We start from the raw sequence: 26337 nt of genomic DNA on the forward strand, positions 1-26337 counted from the left end.
GCTGGATTGGACCGCGAGAGTTGCGGCAAAGCAGCGATATTTAAACCGGTATAATCTCGGAAGTGTTGTCATCATGTCTTCAAAATAAAGCAAGGTATTCGTATTCATCAGTTTTAGGTTGTGCAGAATCATATTGTAGAGAGCAGTAGACTATGATAGAATTGAGGAGTTCCCACTGAAATCATTTGGAAAACAGGTCAGTTAATCCAAATTACATAAAATACATACATACATTATTGCTATGGCATTTATCACTGCAGATAGTTTTGCTAGTATTTGCCCAGATTTTCAGATCTCCTCTCCACCTCTGACATTTTTGCTGCCCCTTAAATTTTACATAAGAAGTATAGGGCCTCCTTTATAATGAGCAGATGGTCCTTCAAAATCTGTTCAGTGATTTATGTCTTTGGATTATCCTAAATAACGGCATTCGTTTCTGGAAAAATACGTTGTTGTTGTCGTTGTTGACTTTTCCCCACAATGTAGCGCATCAGATGGAGTTCAGTGTCCAGTTATGGAATTTTAGATGCTCAAATTTCGATTTCCTCTTGGGGGCTTTTAGGATTGCTCATCTATTTAACTGTTGAGATTCAAAGTTAATTATTGTTCTTGGAAACTATCCACTGATATATAATCAACAGTGGCCGAACAGTTACTGAATGGAACTTGTGGTGGGAGTGCTTTCTCAACTGCTGCTTCCAGGGTCAATAATTAACTTCTTGGCTGTCAAATGTATGTTTTTAATGCGCTTATGAGCAAATACGTATGCTTTATTTTGAAAGATGCAACGGAAGTTGTACATTTGTGTCTCGCGCTTGTAGCTGTGTCTATGTGGCTGCTCTCTTTTGCAAAGGAATGTCGCTGCTGCTACATCTCTGTTGGGATGGAGGACTGACAGATGTTTCGAGAAAAAGATGTCGGGACTGCAATTGCTCGTATTAATAAATAACCGTGAGTATTTCCAGCTCATACTACCTGAGAAAAAAGCATCCAGTCTGGCAGCGGTGTAATGCCAATGAGCGTACGGTGGGGAGCTAAGCTAGCTAAGCTAGCTAACATCGTCTGGAGAGCTAGCTACAACAGAGCCGAGGGATAACGTTACACAGCCAGTGTAGGTTACATATCACTGTTTCACTATTGACATGCCCGTCGGAGTATTTTACTTTAATCAATTCGGTATAGTTGAATCAAAACTTTGATAAATAACCCTGTCAGGAGCGCTAAACAGCCTGGACAGTTAATGCAAACGTGAGGTGGATAACGTTAAAGGGAAAATTCACCCCCAGAATAATTGAGTCACGGTGTTGCACCGCTCGACTTTACATGTGAGCTGTTCTCTCTTTAAGTTGACCAAAGTCACTGCACGGATGGGAACTAGAGACCCGTCCCGAGGCTGGTCTGGTGGTGAATAATGTAACGGCTCTTGTGACAGCTCGGACCCATTAGGATTTAATAGGGACACGGAGCAGCCATATGTCCTTATTCAGCACTAGTAATTCTCTCATAATCGACTAGTCGTTTTGGCTCTAATGCAATAACACATTCATGTAGACGAATCTTACTTATAATTCCAACGTTTTTTCAAATCGTACAAATTTAGCACAGACATGTAATTTCAGGCTAGCCCTTTTTTTTGTGTATTAGGAAGCAATGGTAGACCGGTGAGAACATTTTTTATTGTCTCATTGTAGGATTATTTCTATAGAACAATTTTAGACATGTGCTTTACATTAGAAAATAAAAATAAAAACATCTATAGATAAAATATGAAATATAAAGATAAGTAATGTGAAAAATAATACTAAGTACAGGAATAAAAATACTGTCAAAACAAACATAGTAGCATCCAGTGGCGGCTGGTAGAACATTTTCTAGGTAGGGCCATCCAATCAATTTCAGCAAACATCCCAGTATGATTTAATGCAAAAAATTAAGGTATCAAACACGCATAACTACTTTGCAGTTAAATATTTAACATTTATTCCAACACAAAAAAAGCAGTAAATAACACTTTGATAAACACGTCACGACATCTATATCTATCTATCTATCTATCTATCTATCTATCTATCTATCTATCTATCTATCTATCTATCTATCTATCTATCTATATATATATATATATATATATATATATATATATAATAGAACTTGTTTATTTATTGAGATGCCCCTATGGACCTTGTTATAGGAAGTAAAGATCAGGAGAAGTAAACATGAAGAAAAGATGTTCACTTTGCCTAATATGTAGCTTGACAGAGTTCTCCATGTGTGCCCTGGTGTTCTCATGTTTCCTTACCTCCTCATCCCTCACTCCCGTAACTGTCCATGTTGGATCTGTCCCCGTTGTTTTAAAAAGCTAAATAAATTATTAGCATGACTGCGTCCAGCTAGCCAAGCCTGTCTGGTGTACAGCTACTAGAGAAGCTTCACATGTACTGCTTCCCTTTCCTGCTAGTCTGCTGTCTGATTATGGGGTCAGGCTGATCTGGGATCAGCTCTTTGGCGTGCAGAATCTCCGCCAAAGTTCTCCTCTCAAACGGGTCTTGGAGAAGTGCTCGCGCTCGCCTGTAGACTTCTCCTGACGAGAACGCGAGCTTGGGGCGACTTTGGCAGACAGGCAGAGAGGACGTGCAGGAAAAGCATATATTTTGCGCAGACATCATGATTTACAAATATTACTGGGTCCATAATTTATCATTATTATTTTTTTGTGGCTCAAGGTGGGGCCACGCCCCATGGCCCTCTATTAGCCAGCCGCCACTGGTAGCATCTAAGATCTTTGGGCAGTTTGTTCCAGTTTCATGCAGCATAACAGATAAATGCTGCTTCAGACCAAACTCTGTGCTGTTCCAGCTGAGATGAGACATGTATTCTGGTCCTAAACCACTCAGTGATTTACAGTATGCAGCAGCACTTTAAACATATATTCTGTAACTAACTGGAAGCCTAGTGTGAAGATTTCATAACTGCAGTAATAATGGAGATGGAATATTGTTTCATCCAGATGGTTGGAAGAGTGTTTCTGGAAATACATTCAGAATTTAGAACACAAGGATAAACGACCGGCTGGGTTTTTCCAGTGATCACAGTGTCATTATTAATTTAGAATAATTGTTGTGCAGAAAAATTGGATGCTTAGCTCTGTGACTCATGAGAGGCACAAGCTGGGGCAACATCAAATCAGGTTCTAATGGGGTTATTTCCATCTTACAGGGCTCCACAGTGAGGGTTACCATTGTCAGTCATTTTGAGAAATTGGCAACCAATGCTTGGCCTTTGGTTGCCATCAATGGCAAACCAGTTTTTAACATATAGAAAAAAAGGTAAAGCAAAACGTGCGCCCCAAAATCCATTGATATATAATTTTTGTTGCATTAGTGATATTTAAATATGGCTGGTCAAATCAGAACCAGATAACGTGCACAGAGGAATCTGTTTTAAAATGAAGTTGTTAAACATCACAAACGAAATGTGCAAATTGATAGAACTGACAAAGAACCAGATGAACCTGAACGAAAAACAGTCTTGTGAGGCGAAGTGTCCCGGAATCTTTAAACTGTATGTAAAAATGAGACCGCAAAGCCTGCAAAACATACCCCTGACACGTATGCACGTCACATTTCCATTATTAAGCTGACGTATATCTGCACTGTCTTCATTACTCAAAATGTAAGCCTGCTAAAAATGGCAACCATGTTTTCCTCTTAACTGTTGTGTTTGAAGAATTTGCCTTTTTCTTATCATGCCTACACCTTGAAAGTGAATGGGAGTTTATTCCCAACCATAACTTTTGTATTCCTCTGTTGTTGTTTTTTCACAGATGATGCTCAAAATAACATAGTAATTACTTCCACCTCTGACTGGCGACCAAGAACATCCAGTCAGATCTAAGAGAACCGCTGCTGAATTGAGAGACGATATTGAGTCACTTGGCTTCATATGTGCTTCTAAGCATGGGTCCTTAACTTCCTCATCCACCAGGACACGCTGTTACACGATCCCTTCGGTTGTTGTGTGACGGACCTTCAGGGGAGTTCCACCACCGTACCGTTACTGTAGAAGCCCGAGACGCACCGGCAAGATGTTTTCAGCGCTCAAGAAGCTGGTGGGGTCTGAGCCAGGGCAGCTCAGGGACAAGAACATTCCGGCTGGCCTGCAGTCCATGAACCAAAGTTTGCAGAGACGCTTCGCCAAGGGGGTCCAGTACAATAGTAAGTGGTTCAGGCAAACAGGCTTCTGCAGTCAAATATATTTAGTTTTTAGTATTTTTTTTAGTGAAGTTGATGAACTGTTTTCTGATGAACTCTCTTTCCGTATCCAGTGAAAATAGTCATCCGGGGAGATAGAAACACCGGAAAGAGTACTTTATGGCATCGACTGCAGGGCAAGAAGTTTGTGGAGGAGTATCTTCCCACTCAGGAAATCCAAGCTACAAGTATCCATTGGAATTACAAAAGTAAGTCTTTGCTGACTATATTTGATCACCACTGCTTTTGCCGTGTTTCTATTTTGGTGAATATTTGACATCTGCTGTTCTGTGCCTCGGTGATCTGTTTCAGTGGCTCCATATCAAGGTAAAATTTAGACTTAGCCGCAGCTAACCCAGTTTTAGAGTAGGTGTCCTGTATTTGTGTTAGTCACTCCATACCAAGCAAACCTTTTTTTAGTGTTTGCAGTTGTTGGATCTATAGTAGAGCCTGCACATTTGAAGTATTCAAATCCGTGGCCTAAGAGCATGAATAATGCAAACACCCTTTCTGTTTCCCCTCAGCTACTGATGATGTGGTCAAGGTAGAGGTGTGGGACGTGGTAGACAAAGGTAAGTGTTGACATACATGCCCATTAAAGAACCAGACTTTCCACAGAGGCTCGCCTCGCTCTAAGGAGTCAAGCCTTTGTCTCTCTCTACTGCTGTCAACCTGCTGCAGTATTTCATGACACCAAACAGACACATCAGTTTCTGCTTTGTTTGGGTTTCTGTCCTCAGTGTTGACTTTGTCTTTTTATTTTTATTTTTATTTTTATTTTTTTTGCACTTCTCTTGCACTCATCTCAGGCCAAAAATATCCTCTTCCCGAAGGTGTAGGTGAGCGCCACTGTAGTGTGTAGAGATTGAACTGGCTTGTGTGCTGTGGGTTTGGCCCTGCCTCGTCTTACTCTTATCTGAATGTCAATATTCCCACGGTTTGCTGCGTGGCTACTTTTCTGAGTTTGGCTGACTTTTTTCTGCTGTGTGTAGCTTGACCCTAAGACTGTGGCACCGTGTGAGCCGTGACGTGTACCCCTTTCACACCGAGGGCTTAACCGGGGTTGGACCGGCGTTGTTTGTGTGTTTCAAAGGGTTAACCCACATTGACCGACTTTGACTTAACGACACAGGTTGAGAGTTGGGTCAGACCAGGGTTGATTTTAATGTGAATGGCACGCTATCAATGTTGCTAACAGCTGGGGGCGGGACAAATTATGTCATTGGTTGGAAATGGGGGGCGCACAGTCGTGACGCAGGTCTTAGGTGCCGTTGTCATGTTGCGTTGAAAAACGTGTGAGAAACGCCAGTTTCAGAAATGCCGCTTTCATGTTTTTATCTAAAGTGCCTGGGGGGTTGCGCTACTGCTGTTACTAAGCAACCAAAACCTGCATGCTGTGATGACGACGATGATGATGAAAGCCCCACTGACTAAACTAAACAAAATCAAAACAAAGGTAAATTTGCAGCACTGCAAATTCCTCACTTTAGCTTTACTACTTGATTCTGTTTCTTCAGTTTGTCTGACATTTCAACTGGATGTTGTGACGTCCTTTTGTCGGCGACGGGAAGGAAGTAAAATAGTCTGTTGAACCTGGAACAGATCGTAAAGCCCTGGGTAGTCCTGCACTAAATTTATTAATTTCTCCTCCATTCATTCACCGTAAACTGATGTTTACAGATAATAAAAAAGATATCTTCCAGCTGTAATTGGTTGTTCCTCGTCACATGACATGCGGAGCGCCCCGCAGCGTTCCAGCGTTGAACTATTTATATCTCAGGGCGAAGCCTTTGCGCCCTGAAAAATAGGCGCTTCGGAACGCAGCGTTTCTTTCGTTTTTGGGTGAGCCCTCCGAGTGTCTACACTGACAACAATAAATTTCAATGAGCAAAAAAACGTGACATGGCCCCATAGTCCATAAACAAACAAGAATGTTTTCAGCTACATTGGAAGTGAAAGGCTGGCGATCGTAACAACATGGATATGTGGCAAGACTTTGCAGTGCGGGAGCTAGCAGTACTACACAGTAAAATCGACAGTGTCAATGAAACACTTAAAGAGTCAATTTTAACACTGATTCAGTGAACATATGGTCCCTATCTACAGAGTGTTAAAGCTACACTGGACATAGTGTTACATTTTTTGAGTCAATTTAACTCTGGTTAGAGTTAATATTTTACACTACACTACACTGAGAAGTGTTACTCAAATTTTACACTATGATGTAAATAACACTCGTAGTGTTATTTAAATTTGACACTAGGTCTTTTTGAGTGTTAATCAAAATTACTAAGTTACTCTTCATGAGTGTTGGACCTACTTGACACCAAGTGTTGATTAAGAAATGGCAGCACGGTGAAACTCCCGATCCGTTTGAAAGGAGAAGGATGGGGGCGGAGTTTACCAGAGTACAGAGTTCTTTCCAGAGAACACTGTCTTGTCGCAGTGAACAATGACATCAACACTGGGGGGTGTTTTACTCTTGCTGTTGTTGTAATAACTCTGAAAGAGTCCATATACTTTGACAATGCATATTTGACACTGGGGAATTTACTGTGTACGATCCCTACAACAGTGGTTTTGGACACACTGCTCTCGCTTATCTATATATAGACTGAGTGCATCTGTTTTTAAAGCATGTTTGCACATTTTCAATGTGGCTTGGTTTGAATTGACAAAAGAAGGTTTGAACACGGGTCAGATAACCTCGGTCCAACCCTGGTCATTGGTGTGAAAGAGGTATTAATACCAGCAGTGTGTGTTTAAAGGATACCGTGCGTTAAAATACGGCTGCAAGATGCTTTTCCATTAGAAAAGCGGCTGTGCTGCTCTGCTTCTTTTACTCACCGTAATCTAACATAAAGCCACTAGCTAAGCTCTAGGCTGTGATGTTTTTTGTCTTTTCAGCTCGTCTAAACTTGTGATCTCTTGTTCTTTCAGGCAAAGGCAAAAGGCGCGGAGAGAATTTAAAACTGGAGAATGAGCCTCAAGAGGTAATTAAAGCTGCAAGCAGCATTGATCGGGCCCTCGCAACTTCACGCACGTCGAGGGTACTGGCAGGACTCTGGTTGACGCGGCCATGCATGTCTGTGACCATCATGCACAGCGCCTGGAAATTGCAAAAACAACACTAGAAATTCATACAAAGTTCAAAATGGCTGACTTCCGGTTGGGTTTACATGTGATACATCTGCTTACCAAATTTTGTAAATCTATGTGAAACGTACTGCGAGGGCTGCTTCTTCTAAATTTTGTAGGGGGCGCTATTGAGCCGATTTGCCACTCTGAAGCACACACTACATTTTGGGCTTTAAATGTGTATGCCAAGTTTGCTTATGTTTCGAGCATTTTTAGCCTCTCAAAATTACCTTACTTTTTCACGGCGAAGACTACAACGGTGGACTGGCGTTCCACGAAACATCAAAAGCTTCATCAACTGGGATTGTGAACTTCTTACATTTGTGTGGAACTAATTTGATGTTGATCTGATTTACCTACTAAGAGAAACAAGCCATAGTAAAGTATAAAGACTTTAACTTTCTGTTACCAGTAGGTGGCGCTATGACTATGATTCAAAATTGGCCTGCAGATGTCTTCAGGACTGGAGTCTAATCAAACATGTGAAATCTGGTAAAGATCTGACAATGTGGAGTCGAGTTACATCAGTTTATTCGTTCATGGCGAAGGATTGAAATTCGCCATGAAATTCGTTTTTTTTGCCGCCACACCACTGATGCATAGTTTGATAACTTTTTGATCTTTGAGTAACTTTTCACTGCCAAGGTCTCAAGAGCATACTGACAAAATCTGAAGTCAATCGGGTTAAATCTCTAGGAGGAGTTCGTTAAAGTATGATGCCTTGAAACGGTCAAAAAACGTCATAAAATTCATAATGGCCGACTTCCTGTTTGGTTTAGTGAAAAATCAGACTGCAATTTTCGCAAATTCTGGCTTGCGTGCCAAATTTAAAACAATTCCCAGTATCTCAAGCACCTCCTTTTTGCGACGAAACACACACAATAATAATAATAAAAAACAATAGGTCCTCCGCTCCGACTACATCGGTGCTCTGGCCCTAATAATAATAAACATTAGAATAACAATAGGTCCTCCGCTCGGACTACGTCGGTGCTCCGGCCCTAATAATAATAAACATTAGAATAACAATAGGTCCTTCGCTCCGACTAAGTCGGTGCTCGGGCCCTAATTATCACATGGCTGTCATGTGCTTAGGAAAGAGACTGCTTTATAGTATGTGGGTCAGTGAAGGAGTTTGCCAGAGTAAGAGGTGCGGTAAAAAGCATTAGATTTCCTTCCTGTATCATGTGATTCATGCATTGGTTTAATGTATGTGTTGTAGTCGGATGAGGTGGCCCTGGATGCAGAGTTCCTGGATGTCTACAAGAACTGTAATGGAGTCATCATGATGTTTGACATCACCAAGCAGTGGTAAGTGGGTCTGTCCCAATAATAGTATATCTAATTATTGTTCGATATATGAACATGACCTCTATCCCCGTTGTGTTATTATATTGCTAGAGTATTTGTTCATATAAGACTGTCACCAACATTTTAGTCAACATGCAGAATAAATGTCAGGCGTTCCAATATCCATTTGACCTTTTGTTTTAGTTGTGTGGTTTTATTTAATTTGTTTTATTTACTTATTTTTTCACATTCCAATTCCAATTTCTGAATATCTTTAAGAATTAAGTTAATTGCTCTTTCAAATGTTGTACTTGCAATACTCTGCTATGATATTATCACTATATCAGTGGCATAAAATTGTCTTAAAATGACTTATCGTAATTGATGGGACAATATATCGTCCAAAAGATATGTGAGTTATTGTGACAGGCCTCGTGGTCGGAGTTGTCTGAGTTGTTGTCCTCGCACTGTCTAGTCAGTGAGCTCTAATGCATGGGCAGATTAGGTTTCAGCTGAGAGCTTCCACTGGTAGATTATGTTCTGCTTCAAAGGCAAAAACCTTCAAAGACATTTCAACACGGCTATTTTAGGTATTACGTCTGAGGGAATAGATGGAGATATTTAAAAAAAAAAATACTATTATGTCTAGCCATGAGCGACATGATGCACCAATAGGTGTTTAGGCGTTTGTTGTTATTGTGGCCATGGCGTACTGACCTGTTACTTTCAGTGTAGTAACAGTATTGGTATCGCTGTTAGTGCCCAACTCTCAGGTGTACATGACATTTTTTTCTAGTTGAGCACGGACAGGAAATACTTTGTATAAATTTTTCTTTTAACAAATACCACAAATACACCAAAACCAACAGTGAATGTATACACCAACAAGTATTGTGTGTATATGAAATACTGATATATCTTTGTGCCATCGAGGTCCATTTATGTCCAAAAACTATTCAAACCACCACATCAGTCAGTCACACTGGGGGGGGGGGCATGTTCTTTCATTACCATGACCATTACACAGTCTTTTATTTAACATTTAAACATAGCACAAAAAGTAAGGAAATTTGTGTTTGGTAGATTATTTCTTTGTTGTAACAATGCTTCTTGCCAATAAATCTTATACCGTTGGAAAGCCTGTTTATTTCCCTTTTTAAATGGTGCCACATTTGTAAGGAACATGCATTTGTGGGATGAGCAGCAGAGCTATGTGTGTGGGTTGTGCCCATGAAAAATTTGCCAAATCTCTGCCGATTTGGAACATTGTTCGTCATTAACGGACAATGCATATAGTCAAAATCAATGTAATTAACACAATGACAAGAACAAATTCACAAGAACATATATGTATATGACCACAAAGCATGACAAATCAATCCAGCAAACCTGCAGCGCTAAAACACGTATTCCACCGCACACTAAAGAGCACGGGCCATTCAAATATTATTCACATCAGAGGGAACAATATCAACCATATCATAAAAACGACACCATAGACAAATTAACACAGTAGTAACGCTACTACAGATGTAAAACACAAAAGCACTTCACTTACCAAAGCTGCTGTTCACTTAAAGACAAAGTATACCCTCCTTTCTTTGTTAATGAAGAGTTTAATGACGCGGTTGTACAGTACATTGGTGCGGTTCAGTTCCAGCCAGAGGTCCTCCTGCGAACGTGTTCATTGAGTTGTAGATCCACTCGGGTCTCCAAATTTTCAAAAGCACCGTAGCTTGTAAGTGTCCTGCCGTTTTATGGTGTCATGTTGCTGCCTTGGTTAGCCAACTCAGGTTAGCGTAGCTCCAAACGGCTCCAAACACCAAGACGCTCGGTTGCAAATGAAACGCATTCTTAGCCATAAAATGTGCAACGCTTCTCCAACACTGTCAGCCAGGAATACCGTTCGTACAAATCCTTTTCCTGGCTGGGTCAGGGCTGCTAGCTGTGGGGTTGGCCGACCCTTTCTTACTGAAAATGTCCTTCTTGAGAAATCTGTTTCTCCTCCTTCAGCCATTGAGTCTTAAAAAAACAAAGCTAGGTTAAAAAAAAAAAAAATCTACACCAAGCAAAACGCTAAAAATGTCATGTCAATGTCATAACTTCTTACATATCTTTCAACTTGAACTGTTACTACTACTACTAAATTCTGCTAGCTGCTTCAGTGTCACAACGGTCATGCTAGCCCACTGATCAATTACGCCGCACGTTAATGCTGAGCTGCACATTAATGCTGACATACTTGTAGACTACCTCGGTAGCTCTGGCACGTCAAAGAATACGCCCAACATGTCAAACTAAAGATCTGATTGGTTGAACACTATGACAATCAACAATATCGTCCCCATTTACTTTAATCTGCAAAGGCTATCCAGCAGGCCTCGGGCCTCTCTTTTTACCTAGAGAAATAGGGGTGAAATCTGATTGGATAAAAGCTCTACCTAAAACAAGCTGTGCTAGAAGCAGAGCAACTGAGGAAGACAGTAGCTGTGCAATGAGAAAATAAGCTAATGGGGAAAATAATTAGAATACATGTTGTGTATTTGTGAAACATTATTAAATTCTAAAATAGCTATAACTTTGTGATTCTGTTTAGGTCAGCAGAGAAGGCTTTGCTGGCTCTGATGGCCCACCATTGGTAATAAGACATAATTGTTGTCTTCTTCTGGTTAAGGGCTGCATTGCAGTAAAGTTCCAGCTGTTTGATTATTTGGCTTTACCCACTTCGTCATAATATCCAGATTACTGATGATTTTTTATCAGAATCTCATTGTGTGAATAGTTTGTGAAAGCAACACAAAGATATCTTAGCAATATTGAGGTATTTGGTCAAAAACATTGTGACATTTGATTTATTCCATATCGGCCTGACTTCATGAATACATTTCTATCAGTCTGAGCATCTTTTAAGTTTCCTTCGCCCACCCACACATGCATGTTTTTGTCACTTGCAGGACTTTTAACTACATCCTGAGGGAGCTGCCCAAAGTACCCACCCACGTGCCGGTGTGCGTGTTGGGCAACCACAGGGACATGGGCGAGCACCGCGTCATCCTCCCCGACGATATAAGAGACCTGATCGCTGGACTGAACAGGTAGAGATCAGCGCCAGGCTAAATGGTAGCTATGGGCGGATGAAGCCTTGTGAAGCTTTGAGGCTTTATTTCTGTTTGTGCCGAAAAAAGATGGGAAGCTTCTGGGCTTCAAACGCGGCCACAACACTGACATCTGCTGGTTTTTGAAGCATATAGTAGCCCAACACCTCTCTGACTGAATAGTTTAGTCTTGTGTGTGCAAACAAAAGAGTTCAACAAGCCAGCATGTTAGCATTCAACATTTAATACTTAAATGTAGATATAATTGTGCAATATGGTACATTAACAATAACTAATATATTGTCCAAAAAGCCAAGGTGGAAATGTCCTCGTAAGTATTCCTCATTTGACACAGTGTATTTAAACAGTGTAAATCTACGAAATCTCTATGAAATGGTCCAGTGTTGGGGATGGGAACTTAAAACATTCACTGCGATGGTTGACATGCAAGTCGTTGTATTTGAAAGTCAATTCTCCGACTTGATTCAGCGGTGGAGTTTGACCGTAAAGGTGGATTTCGAATTTGAAAGATGTGATGTAAGTAAGAAGTATCATAAAGGCTGCACAGTTGCCTCTTTACGAGTCTTACATGACGATTCTCCCACGCCCTTGTGATTAACCCAGTGGCGGGCCGTCAGGGCCTGCAAGGCCTTCTCTGCTGGCCTAAACAGAATCACAAAGCTATATCTATTTTATAATTTAATAATTTTTCTTAAATACACTACATGTATTATAATTTATAAAAATATTTTTCCCATTATCTTATTTTCTCAATGCACAGCTACTGTCTTCCTCAGTTGCTCTGCTTCTAGTGCAGCTTGTTTTAAGTAGAGCTTTTATCCAATCAGATTTCACCTCTGTGTCTCTAGGTAAGAACAGAGACGGAGGCCTGCATCCATTTGCAGTTTAAGTGAACGGGGACGATATTGTTGATTGTCATATTCTTCAACCAATCAGATCTTTAGTTTGACATGTTGGGCGTATTCTTTGACGTATCAGAGCCTGCTCGCCGGCCTATAATGACGTCAGCATTAGTGCAGCTCAGTGTCTGCCGCGAGGTGCAGAGTGCGCTGTGATTGGTCAGTGGGCGAGCACGTGACTATCGTGAAACGAAGCTTAACAGCAGAGGCATGTCAGGTAGTGAATCACATCACGTGATGCAGCTCAGCCAATCAAATATGGGCATTCTGACTGAGTGAGATGCACCATGACACAGGAGACTGAGACGAGGAAAGACACTGCAGAGCAGTACGTACAATGCTCAAGTTGTGAAAGTAAAATCATAAGACGATCTCTTTGGGCTGTGACTTGTCGTTAAGGAGTGATGGTGGGTCCCACAGCCAGACCAGCTGAGAACCACTGTCCTCCATGAGCGCAGAAAACATTATATTCTCCTGAATATAAGCTTCTGCATTTTCCAGATGCTCTAGTACTATTCAAACGTATTGCAAGTCTCGTACCGAACTTTACGTACATTTAATACGTACATAGTTACAGCCTTAGAAACTGATAATATCTGTGGCGCCATCATCAATAAGGTGGTATTTCAGCTGCAGGACAACAGTGAAGGCCTAGGTATAAAATGCACGGCCCGCCACTGGATTAACCTGTAGGCAGCATCAGCAGAGGACAAGACTGCATCACACCATGTGATAAGGTGTGCATAGTCAGAGGTGGTGGAAGTGACAATTTTAACAAGAGTGTTTTGGAAGAACTAAATGACTCGGAGAAAGCCCTTTGATGGAGAAAAATCATTATCCAGCCCTAGCTAAAAATGAATAATAAAAAATGCTCCCATTTTGTGTGATCCTTGATCCTTGATCTTTTCCACTTGATTCATTTAACTTAAACTGTCTTTCATTCTAATGCTTCAATTAAATAATTTGGGTTTCAAATCGTATTCTGCCCTCCCTCAGATTAATGATTATTCCCTCAGATTAGAATAAAAATAAAAATGTTTGCCCAGATACCTGCCAGACTCTGTAAAAGGCCAGAAAATCCCTGCGGCTCGACCTCCGGGAGCTATGCTGATCTTATCCTAATAAAACTATTAAAGCTGCATTCATCAATATTTTTGTAATAACAGCGGATGAAATCCCTGTGTGAATTGTTTAAAGAGGTTGCTCATAGTGACGAAACCCACATAGAACTGTCAGCAGCCACAGTACTCAAACAGCAGACAAACCCAGTTAGAGACCAGCTGGTGAACATAGTGGAGCATTTAGCAGCTAAAGAGTCAGATATTCTTTTCTGGAGTTGGTGGAGACCAAACCAGAGCTAAAAGGAGAGAGATTATTGGACGTTTATCAGGTGGACACATGACTCCTAATGAATGCTGGGTGTGTGTAAAGAGAGGGGTTTGCTAACACATTCACCAACTTAACAAAGTGATATGTCTGTTATTTTTAAAGCTTGTTCTGCTGCCAAAAAGTAATGAATGCAGCTTTAACGTGTTTACATCTTGTTTTTGATACAATGAAGAGGATTATACTGCATTTGTAGGAAATTGTCATGAAAGTAATACCTGTGTTTTACAGACCAATGGGAGCGTCTTACATCCACTATGCCGAGTCCTCAATGAAGAATGGGTTTGGTTTGAAATATCTGCACAGGTTTTTCAACATCCCCTTCCTGCAGCTACAGGTAAAACAAATTTCATTTCACTTTTCATTTGTCATTACTATCATAATAATTTAATGTTTTTTGTTAGTTTTCCGTCCTGTACACTGGTTTATAAGGATTTTAATAAATCTGCTTTAACTTTTGTGTGTGTGCGTGTGCGTGTGCGTGTGTGTGTGTGCACGCGCGCTTGCAGAGAGAGACCCTCCTGAGGCAGCTGGAGACAAATCAGCTGGACATGGATGCCACCCTGGAGGAGCTCTGTGTCCAGCAGGAGACTGAGGATCAGAACTATGATATGTACTGTCTGTTTTGTTTCTCTGTCTACCCGTGCACTGTTGTACACATACCTGCAAACTTGTCGAAATTCGCCGTTTTAAATCAAAATATGTCATCCACGTGAATCGTGTAGATCCGTAGAGATTTTATTTTCGGGGGGGTCAACTGGCCAGCCAGTGTTTCTCAGATTGGAGTGAGACGAGGAGAGTAAGGTGATTTGGTGATCTTCGCAATAAAACCTCTTTGATGTGACGTGTCGAGTCTTGGCCAATCAGCGTTAAGATGTCTACGCTTTCTTCATTTCCCTCCGTTAAAGTTTAAGTTGCGTTGTGTACCATTACAGTTAAGACTTGCTGGGTTAAGTTAACGTCCACTGCATGCGGAACTTTGTCGACTGTTAATGTTCATCATTATCGCAATTTAGGAGGAAAAAACGTAACGTAATGAAACATGCAGCCCCCCGTGTTCCGTTAAACGTTAAACCGGAACACCGGCGGATCTGGTTGCAGGTTGTTGTTTTTTTAACTCAAAGTAGAATGAGGCAATTGCGTGGTGATAACTTTTATGACCACGAAACATGAGGCCCAGATACTGATGAGATGATGAGGTCAAAGAGCTTCAGGAAGAGTAGGCTGTTTGTGTAGCGCAGCTTGACGCAGGGCTGAGATGTGAGTGGAGCTGGGCCTGGATAAAGGTGGAGGTCTAAACAGACGTGAAGGGAGAGCAGGACAGCTACCCGGTGTCACAGTATTTTAAATACATTGATAAGGCAGGGTATGCTAAATGCAGCCTCTGCTCCAAGGAGATAAACTACAGCAACAAGGGCTCACATGCCCTCTCATCACACTGCCAGACACTGTTCACTGTAATGACCACAGCCAGTGTACTTCCAGTCCCAACAGTCCCACGTGCAGTTACTCCCAAGGGCCCTGAAGTAATGAGAGAGAGAGAGTAATTAAGGTGCCTGTACCTTCATTTCAGCAGGTTGCTAATGCAGAGGTATGTATAGATTGCAGCTATTATTTTACCCTTGATAAGCTACCTCAGCCAGAGTAGAAAATCATTTCAATTTAAATAATTGAACTGGTTTGAATGCATATTAATTGCAAATAGAAGATGGGCCACAATTCTAACAGTAACAGTGGAAGTCCATTAATATGAAGCCATACAGTAACGGGGTTCAATGAAAACTATCACTTTCTTTTGTATAGGCGACGGGTCTCGCTACTCTTGCTATCTGTGTTGTTATATGACTAAACATTTTGAAAACGAGGCCTCGGCCTTAATGGATTTTGTCTAAATAAAGGTTAATAATATTGATTGAAAAAAGCTAACTAGCCAGCTGAAATACTAATAACTGAATAATAAATTAGTTATTTGCTTAAAGTAAATATTGTCTTATCACTTAATTTTCTTCTCAGAATACACCAGAATGATACATTTTAAAGCTCATATTTAAAATACAATTCTCCCGCCCACCCCCACAGGGTTGTCACCTTTTTCACCTCTTATGAGTTTGCGGGTATGTGTATAGAGTGCAGAGGGAAATGAGCAAACGCTTTTTCATCTACAAGTTTCTCGAGCACGGCTGCAACGGCGTGTTTGGGCAATTATGGGTACAAAAATAAATAAATGACGGAGCCGGGGGAGGGGGTAATATTCAGAGAGATAACTCTATTAAAGTCTGTTAAAATTAAAGTCATTAATTTATCAGAGAAAATAATATGGAGTGCAAAACTGAGGTAATGACATTTTAAAGAAATTGTGCCTTCTCTGTGTTGTTTTGGCACAGTGACAGTTGGGCACGGTCCCTTAAAAGTGTCAAGTGTGTAGCTATGGTTGGGCAGTGTGGTCAATGTTTGGGTTTTAGTGTCAGCTGTGCTGAAATATGACACACACCTATGTGTAGTCAAAGATCACAATTTAATTTTATTTATTTTTGTGCCTACAATGGCCCTAAGTGGTATACTATGTGCACCTGATACTTTCTTGTGTGCACCAGAAATTTGAAAAAAAATAGTTTTTGCACATGTCCACTAATTTTAATTATTTGTTGTCAGAAGACACAAAACTCTTAAGTTACATTTTAAGAAGGACATATCCACATTTGTCTGGGCAGCTGTTGCTGAATCTGTGAAATGTTTTAACAAAGACGAGTTCCATTTCAGTTTATTGCTAATTTCTCGTAAAAGGAATAATCAGTAATCTGTTTTTCAATGCAAATGATAAATAGATTTGTGAAATTGTGTTCGTATCCAAGCTTCTAACTTAAATGGGTTTTCTTGAGTGATTAACCAGCTTAAAGAACAGAACATCGTCAAGACAATTGAAATATTCCTGATGACTTTACAAGAGCAGCATTTACACTCTACAGTCTCTGCGCTGTCTTAATAGCCTCAGATATTGTTGCAGGTGAATCATACTTTATTAACCAGCCCCGTTGTGATTCCTGCAGTTTCCTGGAGAACTTGGAGTCTCGCAGTAAGGGCTTCGGCTCTCCTGGTCCCGCTAACGGTCAGAGTCCCGACTCAGGCTCCCAGTCCCCCGTCGTCCCTCCCAGCGGGGCCTCCACGGGCAGCTCCAGCCCCAGCACCCCTCAGCCCCCGGTTCCCTCCCAAGTGCTCCCGCAGTCGCCGTCCGTGTCCGCCTCCTCCCCTCCGCCTCCGTCGACAGCCGTCAGCGCAGCAAGTCCCCCCGCTGTTGAGTTGAAGCCGCCGGCCCAGTCGCCCGAACACGTTCAGGCCTCGGCCGCATCAGGAGTGTCCGCCCTCCAGAAACGCGGCTTCATGTCCCGCTGGTTTGGTTCACCTCCTGCCGCTGAGGCTCCTGCTTCTGCGCCAGGTAAGTATTCTCTAAAGATTACCGGAGCAGTAAAAGACTCACACGCCGTCTCCTCTGTAGCTACATGCACACTGTCTGCAACCTTTGTTGATACTGTCATCCTCTAGTCTGAAACTTACCAAGTTTAAAATGATCAGAGCCCTGGCTGGTGTTCGAATGTCACCGTTTCATTGTGTAATTAGCAAAACAAAATTAATTTATTTTACAGTTATTGGTCTCTGTTTTCCTCAGACGACCCAGCCGCACCTGTGTGTCCTGCTAAGGTTCAGAGTGTGGACGACTTTGTGCCAGATGAGAGGCTGGATAGAAGCTTCCTGGAGGACAGCCTGCCCTCCAAGACCAAGGTGCCTCAGCCTGCACCGGCTGTGGACAGCGACAGGTGAGATGTCCTCCAAGGCTTTTGTGTCATTTTCAGTTAGCTTCTTAATCCTTTCAGAAGATTTGAGTATGTTTCACTGTTCTACATTCCTTTTTTTCCATACAGTTTTTTGAATAGCCTCAACATGGGTTTTTATTTTTGATGTGACGAGATTTACAATACAAAATGCACAAAACACCCTAAATTAAGATTTTCCTAAAAGTTTAAATTTACATTCCCTTAAAATATAGTCAGTGGCACAAAACACCCTTAAGTCATCTTAAGCTTTCCTTAAAGTTTTCACTTGAATATTTAAAGGTTTTCTCCTTATCTTGGTCTTATACTTAAGAAATCCCATAAAGTTAGTCAAACTGTTGCACAAAAAATCTTAACTACAACATGGCTGAGTTTATGTCAATAAATTAAAGCAATGAACGCATCCGGAAGACTGTTCCGAGACCGGGAGAACCCATTGGATACGCTTAACGATGAGCAATTGATTTTACACTAAATTTGGACAATGGCTGCATGAGGCACGGGCTTGCTGCCAGGGAGGTGACAAAATGCCGCCATTTAACGAGAGAGGACCTGTAATTTGTGACTTTGATTTACACACATGTGTACGGGGACCAGTGAATAGACGCCCCTTTGCAATTGATGATTGCACTACGGTTTTGATCTTTCCGGTCAGTAATAGACAACGTATTTCATGTCAACGTATTTCATGTCAATCAACATCCAGCTAGTCTGCAACCATGAAAATATAACAACCAGTGTTGTGGCTAAATGGCCTGGCAATACCAACAACCGCTCTCCATGGAAACTACTATTTTACCACTGTAGAATCTCTCTCAATGCAGAAAATACCTTGAAGCCTTAAGTGTCTCTGTGCAACCGGCCCCTGGTATCGAACAGGCTGTTTGTTTGTAGCTCACAATAGAAGACCCTCCTCTCTCAATGAGTAAAGGTTAAAAAAAGACCTTTTTCCTGTCTCGTGTCTGTCCCAGTGACGGCGAGGACAGAGGAAACCCCATGGTGTCTGGTTTCCTGGATGAGCTGGATCCCGACGACACGGAGCCCAGCCTTCCCCAACCGAAGACTCTGCCCCCCAGCAAAGATATCACTCTGACCAGTGACGAGGATGAGGGGAGTCCAGCGGCCCCCGCCGTCACACAGAACCAAGACCTGGACAGTGAACCTGAGCTGAAAGCGTAAGTGCTTTCTCACAATGACGTGGATATATGTTGTGGTTATTAAGGGTTGATGTAGAGCAAATGTGGCTGAGTAAGAGCAGAGCCGTCATAGTAAAAGTTAACCAACCAGGGGATCAATATTTTCAAGCCACATCTTATATAAATAACCACAAAGCCACCGATCGTGTTGCAGCAGTTAATGCCATGAGTCATCATGGCATCATGGCATCACCAAAGAGAAGCCCAAATAAGATGATATCAGCAATATATTGGCTCTGCATTTAAAGGGAACATTCAAAATGTAAATACAATGAATCCAAAGTTGTGTTGATGGAATTTCACCTAGATCAATGAAGGAATTAAACTTATTTTAGCTTATGGCATATTTTCCCAAAGTCGGTGCTGCGGCTCTCTGCCGTGCCTTGAGAACAGGCATAGGGTGCTGCAAGATTTGATCATTTGCTTTTTTTTTATTTTTTTTTTTTTTTTTAAAGCCTCTCACCAAATGGAAACATTGTTTATGTTTTCAAACTGTGAAGAAATAAGCATAAAACCTGAAGTTATTCAACAGTTGATGACATAGCGGCACATGGTTGCACAGGTACACAGAGGTCAGTTATGGCGATCGTCGGAGCAGTGATGGAAAGATTTGTCGCTCTAAAAAGAGCTAAAAGCAAATGTTGATGCATCTTGGCGCTCGACTATGTCCAGATCGAATGAACTACATTCAGACAGTTCACTGAAAGCTACATGGCACAGATCTCATCACTGTCTGATTATGAAGTCGGTGTGAGATTGCTGTTACCGACACCTTGACTGTATGAGCTATCGTTTTCATCCCTGGTGTTTAAAAAAAAAAAAAGAGATCAGAAACCACCCATCAGTAGTCAGGTTGCACTCTTTTCGATCTCCCTCCACATGACGTGCTACAGCAGATTCACATTTCACGTTTGCCCTTTTTCTGTCAGATGGGCTCGTGTTTTTAATACAACAGCATACCTTTTCTCTTGTGTCTTGTTCACACCAACAAGAAGAGATGGCGGTATAGCAAAAATAGTTAAAATAGTTCCCTCCACTTCACATGTGAAAAACACCAAACTCTTTTATTCCATTTGAAGGCATCTTTGCGATAGACCCTTTTTGTGCCGAAGTCATGGTTTGGTCACGGTGTTAGCTGGAGGCAAAAACAAAGGAAAGAATAGTTCCCTCCACTTCACATGTGAAAAACACAGGGCCTTCAAATACACCGTCTGTGGATGAAAGTTACGTCACGCGGACCTTCACGTACTCGCGGATGTGGAAAGTCTAACTTCTGCTTTGGTTTGCTTTTAGGGATATACCGACTGTTTCTGACCCAATACAGATTCCGGGATCATCCTTTTAAATGTAAGGAACCATCAGGCTTGATTTAAACATTGCGTTCCTAATTTTGTAAAACAAAACGGATATAAATGCACTGAATAGTTATTTATTCAAATAATGGTATCCGATACCAGATCAGCCAATTGTCACTGATACCCAATCCAGCTATTTGAGAATCAGACCTATATCCGGTATCAGTGCATCCCTGGTTGCTTTGCAGTGTAGCAGCTGTTGCCAATGCTGGAATAGCTAGTTTTCTTTCTGTAGGATAGTTGTAGGCATCTGAAGATTTCTACTCCCCCATTTTGTCTTTACCATGCATGCTTGGTTTCTACATCTTAATGATAATCCATTTATTTTCCCTTTGGTTAATGTTTCTCAAGTAACACTCACGGTCCCGAAGAAAGAGTGGCTGCACATATTCAGAGAACCTCATATTTTAATCGGCCATCGTTCAAAAACAACCAACAAAAACAGCAACAACAAAGCCAACAGAACTTGCTGGCTAACGTGTTCAGAGAATTATTCTGCCCACAAAAACACATCATCGTGGTTACTAACAGAAACCGGTCTCTTTTTTTTTCTTTTTGACTGGATGTTCTGTGAACCTTAATATATTGCAATAGAAAATGCATGGCCTGAGCCGTGAATCACTTCGATGTAGCCGTGGAGATCCTGTGGCTTCTGTGACTTTTCGAAGAATCTTCAATGTTCACAACAGCTGCAGCTAAAGATCCCAGTGGCATCGCAAATAGAGCCTACAGAAAAACATGGAGTGAAAGATAAAAATGTATACAGTGCGTGTTCCATGTCGCCCTGTTTCAGGCCTGTGATCCACATCACAAAACCAAAGGTGGCATCTAAAGCTCCAGAGCTCAGAGACCAGAGCGCAGCACCCATCTCCCTCACTCTAACCCCAGCAGCAGAGCAGCTGCCCCGACACCAGGGCAAGAAGAAGGGAAGCCCACCAAGAGCCGAGGACTCCGATACAGACCCCGAGGCCCCTGCGGCCCAGCAGATGCTCTCGTATGTCATGGATGACCCCGACTTCGAGTCTGAAGCGTCGGACACACCAAAGATAACGAAGGTAAAGTCAAGTAGATTGAAGTTGACTCGGTTCGCGGCTCTTTTTTTACTGCAGAAAACCTGAACTTTTATTTTGTAGTTTTTGGAAAAATCAAAACATTTCCTCATGCGATCGTTCATTTTTCGACTGACCCTTTTTCTTCCCAGGCCATATTTCCGGTCAGAGACGAGCTTCTGTCCGACCTCTCTGACGAGGACGTGCAGTTAGCCAAGGTGCTAGAACCCCTGAAGCCCACCGTGATCTCCTTCAAACACAAGGACATCACCGACCTGTTTGGCCTCGGCATCCAAGAAGAGGCTCCCGCCGCCAAGGACAGCAGCGAGGAGCAGGAAGGCAAGTCATGAAGTATCTGTCCACGTGCCTTTCTAACTCTGAAGTGAAGTTTTGATTAGAATCCACACTAGTATCCACAAATAAGCTGTTGTTCTGATGAGTGACTTAACATAATATCTGCTTTGTTGAGTCAGTATATCACATGGCATTCTTTGGGAATCTCACGATTTTATTTCGCTGGTGCGGTGTCGAGATTCTCGCTTCAGAATCGTCTTCTCAATTTGAAATAGATTCTTTATTCAACAAAAAGAAAAGTTGGCAATAGCTGCTCCACCTTCTCGGTTTTGCAAAGCTAATTATTATTTTGTTGAATCCAAAATGCAAAAATCCAAAATGCTTGTTCAGTGGATTTGGAGTTAGTTAAACGTTGTGTAATAGTGATACTCGTTACACGGAGAGGTTGGAAGGAGATATAGGTTTCTAAAACGTTCCGTTTCTACGTAAAGACCCGCGGAGCTAACATCAGCAGAGTACGTCAGCTCATCATTAACTAGCCTTAGCACTTCCATGCTACGCTAGCTACTGAAGGTATACTCAATGTCTAGACACATGCAGATTTTTTGCTCATTAATAATAGTAACAGTGAATAAAGACCTGCCCGTCTTTACAGGAACAGTGTTGTTCCTTAATTTCATGCTCTTCTGTCTGGATCACCAGGTGATGTAGTGGTTCACTTTTACTCTGTGATCTGCAAATTTAGCTTCTATCTTTATCTTCCCAACCTGTTTTCTCTGCTGAATCAATTTGAGATCCGGAATGTATCCTTCAAACGCAGATTGTAGACACTTTTAGCAACGGCTAAAACACCAAACTCAAGTTTTTAAAACCACAGTCCACAAACCAATGGGTGTATCTGTTCCTCTTTCAGACAAAGAAATCAAACACTCCTTCAAAGACAAGAAAGAGAAGAAAAAGAAGAAGAAAAGCAAAGAGGTAAAGTTATTGTTGTTATGTTACACACTGTAAGTTGTAACATTTCTAAAAGACAGCAGTGTCAACACAATAACTTGTGTTCTTTGGTTTTTAGGAAGACGAAAAGAACAAGAAGAAACACAAACTCAAGAAAAAGGAAAAAGACGAAGCTGCAGCGGGAGACGAGAAAGAAAAAAAGAAGAAGAAGTCCCGGACCAAGAAAACAGAAGTGGACGAGTTGGAGGACTTTCTGGGCGGAGGAGCAGCGTTGATCAAACGAGATGACGGGGATTATGAAGAACTATAAAAAATAAAAAACAAACTCCTGGTTCCTTGACTTGTAAGAGCATAAAGCATCTCCAAGTCATACGCAATACGCAAGGCTACCGACAACACCCAGGTAAAATCACTAAGGACTCTGATACCTGTATATTCCTTCTGATTGAGTTCCCCATCTGCACTACCGCGGTCACTTCCACTCCAGCCGACAGCAAACGGCGGGGAGACCCACACGTACATAAATTAAAAATGTTGATGATCGGTATAGCCACAGATTGGCTCTTTGTACTTTGACACGTTTGAATATGTTGGCTGAACATTTTGTCTTTGATTTGATACACTGCAACTAATCCACTCCCACTCCACTACTGTAAATAGGCTCACCGTTTTGTTCTGAATTAGTTTGTTTGGTGTAACATTGGAGCGCATGCTTAAAGTGATGAGTGACTCCTTAGAGACTCCATCATGTTCTGTCTTTTCTTTTTTTGGCTCAAGTGCTCAATGGCAGATTTGGTCTCATGTCTCTGAGGAACAATTTAGATTGAGTTGATTGAAGAATTTTGGCCATCGACAACAAAGGAAATGACTTTCCCTTCTTCACTCTTAGAGTACGTCCACACTAAGCCGGCTACATTTGAAAGCATTAGATGTGACAGTTGCACTCCTCTTCCCTTGTAGTGTGTCAAAGTGGAAGACAAAATTCAGCATCACGGACGCCTTACCGTGTCCTGAAAAAATATTTATTTTTGCCTGGTTTGAAAACTCCTAAGTGGTGATCCATGATGTTGGGACAGTGAGTCAGTCTGTGTACTATAGTCTGCTGTGTCTCTTGGCCAAGTCACAGCAAGAATGTATGACTCTGATTGTCTAATGTGACCGTGACCACCTTGAAAGAAACAAATATTGTGTAATCTGATCCTGGCATTACCAGTTTCCACTAAAAAAGTGTTATGGTGTTCTCTATTAGTAGGCTTATTGTGGACATAGTCTGTGTGAAACTGACATGCAATATCGAGGTCAGCAAAAATTATCGAGGTCATGTCCATATATCATTCAATAAGTTAACGTTAAAATATTTGAGGTCATGTCCATATATTGTACGATAAGTAGATAACGTGATTATCTTGACAAGCCTCATTTAAAGCCGTATGTCCTCGCCGGTTATTTCATGAATGGTTAATATAACTTGTATAAGTTACTCTCCTGTCCCATTAGCACAAATCAACAGTTGACAAGCGAACCTAGCGGCCCCCTTTTCTCTGCTTCACCCTGAGGGCGACACACAAATGTTTTCTGCAACTGCCTTAACAGAGGTTTAGCTCCGACTGAGGGAATGACGTTCCGCCGTCCTCGTGAACCATTTTTTAAGTTTTCCTACGGTAAAGCGTTTGCTCGCCTTTTATTGGTGAAAACGGAGTCTCCGTCATCTCTGAAGCCTTTTATCAGATTGAAGTGAATCAGGACATCTGTTTGTCTTTTGTTTTCCTTTGATTCTCCTCTGACAGCAACAACACCAGCTAAGGGAGTGTTATGGAGTCGTGTTAATATTTCTCTGCAAGATGTCCTGTTTTATCCTTGTTATTTATTGCTTCCGTTTTGTTTTGTTTTGTTGCGAAACGTCAGGATTTAGTTTGCGTGAGTTTGCACTGAAACTGTGAGTTTGTGCTGTTCATATCTCCTATAAACTCTAATGGTTCACTTCCACTGCGTTTAAAGACATGTACGTGGTGATATGAACAACAAACGGTATCTTCCATAAACCACCACCTTTTCTTTTTTTTTCAAACAAGTGAAGCATTGTTGCATCTAATAGAAAATAACGATGTGTATATTTCGACAGATTTCATACGGTCTCCATCTTCCATTCATACGTGTTGTACAAAGAAATGTTTGATATTCCAAAGTTGAAACTACTCAGCATTGATCCTGAATACTGTGTGCTCTTCCTTTTGTTTTGTTTTTTTGTTTGTTTTATCATATGATTGAGGATAAATGCTGAAAGTGCAGTTTCAAGCAAAGCATGAGACTTAAATGTACAGCAAGAAAAGAATGTATAAAGTATATCAATAATATCCTTTATATCTGAAGAGCTTTGTTCCAAAATGATACATACGGAATGTGGAAATATGGAAAAATGCCCATAAATATCATTGAAATGCTATAAAATGATTGAACCAAGAAAGATCCAACACGGGAGGGAAAAATCTGCTCTCCGGAGTACCGACGATGGATATGTATTTTCAGGTGTTTCCAAATGGATGTGTGGTATTTTGGAATGAAACCCTTCATTTATTTTTCACCTCCATCTTTACACTGTGAGTTTGCCTATGTTTGGTTTGTCCAATAAATACAAACTTATTTCTTCATAAAGATCATTTCTTGTCTTAAAAAAAAACAAAAAACGCCATGGTTTGGATGATTCTGTGCATTTCTGCAAAAAGAGAAGTATAGCTGAAATGAAGCCAGGACATCTTCCTCCTCATCATGCTGCAACCTCATACTGTGGATCAGCCAGAGCTCTGCTCAGGTGATGTCATCAGGCTGCTCTAAAGCCCAATCCCCAAAGTCCCCTCTCTAAGGCCTTAAACCCTGAACCCTCGGGGACGTCACTGACGTCAGCAGGTTAGTAGTTGAGTTTGAGGGGCTTGAAATAGTTGAAATACGAATGGGACGGCACTTTGACACGTGACCTTGATGATGATCAAATGTGGGGGTTTTATTTTACTGCCTGATTTTACTCTTATCGATTAGGGGATAATCAAGAAAACTATTTATTAGCGTTTGTCAAAACTTCTTCAATAAGCCAAATTAAAAGACAAACACCTGGTTTAGGAATTAACCAGGTGTTGGTTTAGTCTCTGCTTGCATTCCTCTGATTTCATGTGTTTTTATGTTCCATCTTAATTTTTCCATCTTTATTATTTATTATCTTTATTATCCTCCAGATATCCGCTGCAGGGGGGATGGCAAAGAAACGTACATGTCTACCTCATTCTTTAGTTTTTCAAAGCCCAAATCATTTTCAACAGGAAGCTATTTTGGGTAAAATAAAACAACTCAAAACTACTTGTTCAACCTCCACATCATAAAAACAATTATCTCATTGCAAATGCTTTGGCACATTCATGCAAATGATTGTGAACAATTGTCTGCTGTTTTCCCACATTAACTGCTTCTGTCACGTTGATCAAAATGCATTAAACAGTTTGTTTAGTCATTGCATGCTAAATGTTTGAACCAGCATATTTATATACTTTCCTATTATAATGTTTTTTTTTGTAAATGTCCCTCGAATTGATGA

At 41.2% G+C, this 26337-nt stretch overlaps 1 protein-coding gene across 3 annotated transcripts; it reads left to right on the plus strand.

Moving 5' to 3' along the window:
* Positions 1–806: 806 nt before the first annotated feature.
* On the plus strand, positions 807–25406 carry rabl6b (RAB, member RAS oncogene family-like 6b). Of its 3 annotated transcripts, none has more exons than XM_076099720.1 (17): positions 807–951; positions 3824–4214; positions 4325–4459; positions 4775–4822; positions 5060–5089; positions 7191–7243; positions 8611–8699; positions 11633–11773; positions 14311–14416; positions 14589–14692; positions 17127–17512; positions 17744–17891; positions 18878–19081; positions 21251–21512; positions 21659–21845; positions 22714–22778; positions 22873–25406. In XM_076099720.1, the coding sequence occupies exons 2-17, from the start codon at positions 4085–4087 to the stop codon at positions 23062–23064; spliced, it is 2280 nt and encodes a 759-aa protein (XP_075955835.1). In that variant the 5' UTR covers positions 807–951; positions 3824–4084; the 3' UTR covers positions 23065–25406. The 3 variants fall into 3 exon arrangements, with proteins under 3 accessions (XP_075955835.1, XP_075955837.1, XP_075955836.1); XM_076099721.1 differs by having other exon boundaries at positions 850–951; positions 3985–4214; XM_076099722.1 differs by lacking the exon at positions 5060–5089.
* The last annotated feature ends 931 nt before the right edge of the window (positions 25407–26337 follow it).

The sequence above is a fragment of the Anarhichas minor genome, unplaced genomic scaffold, assembly GCF_050575085.1.
Source record: "Anarhichas minor isolate MPS153535 unplaced genomic scaffold, ASM5057508v1 ptg000025l, whole genome shotgun sequence".
In the NCBI taxonomy this organism is placed as follows: Eukaryota; Metazoa; Chordata; class Actinopteri; order Perciformes; family Anarhichadidae; genus Anarhichas; species Anarhichas minor.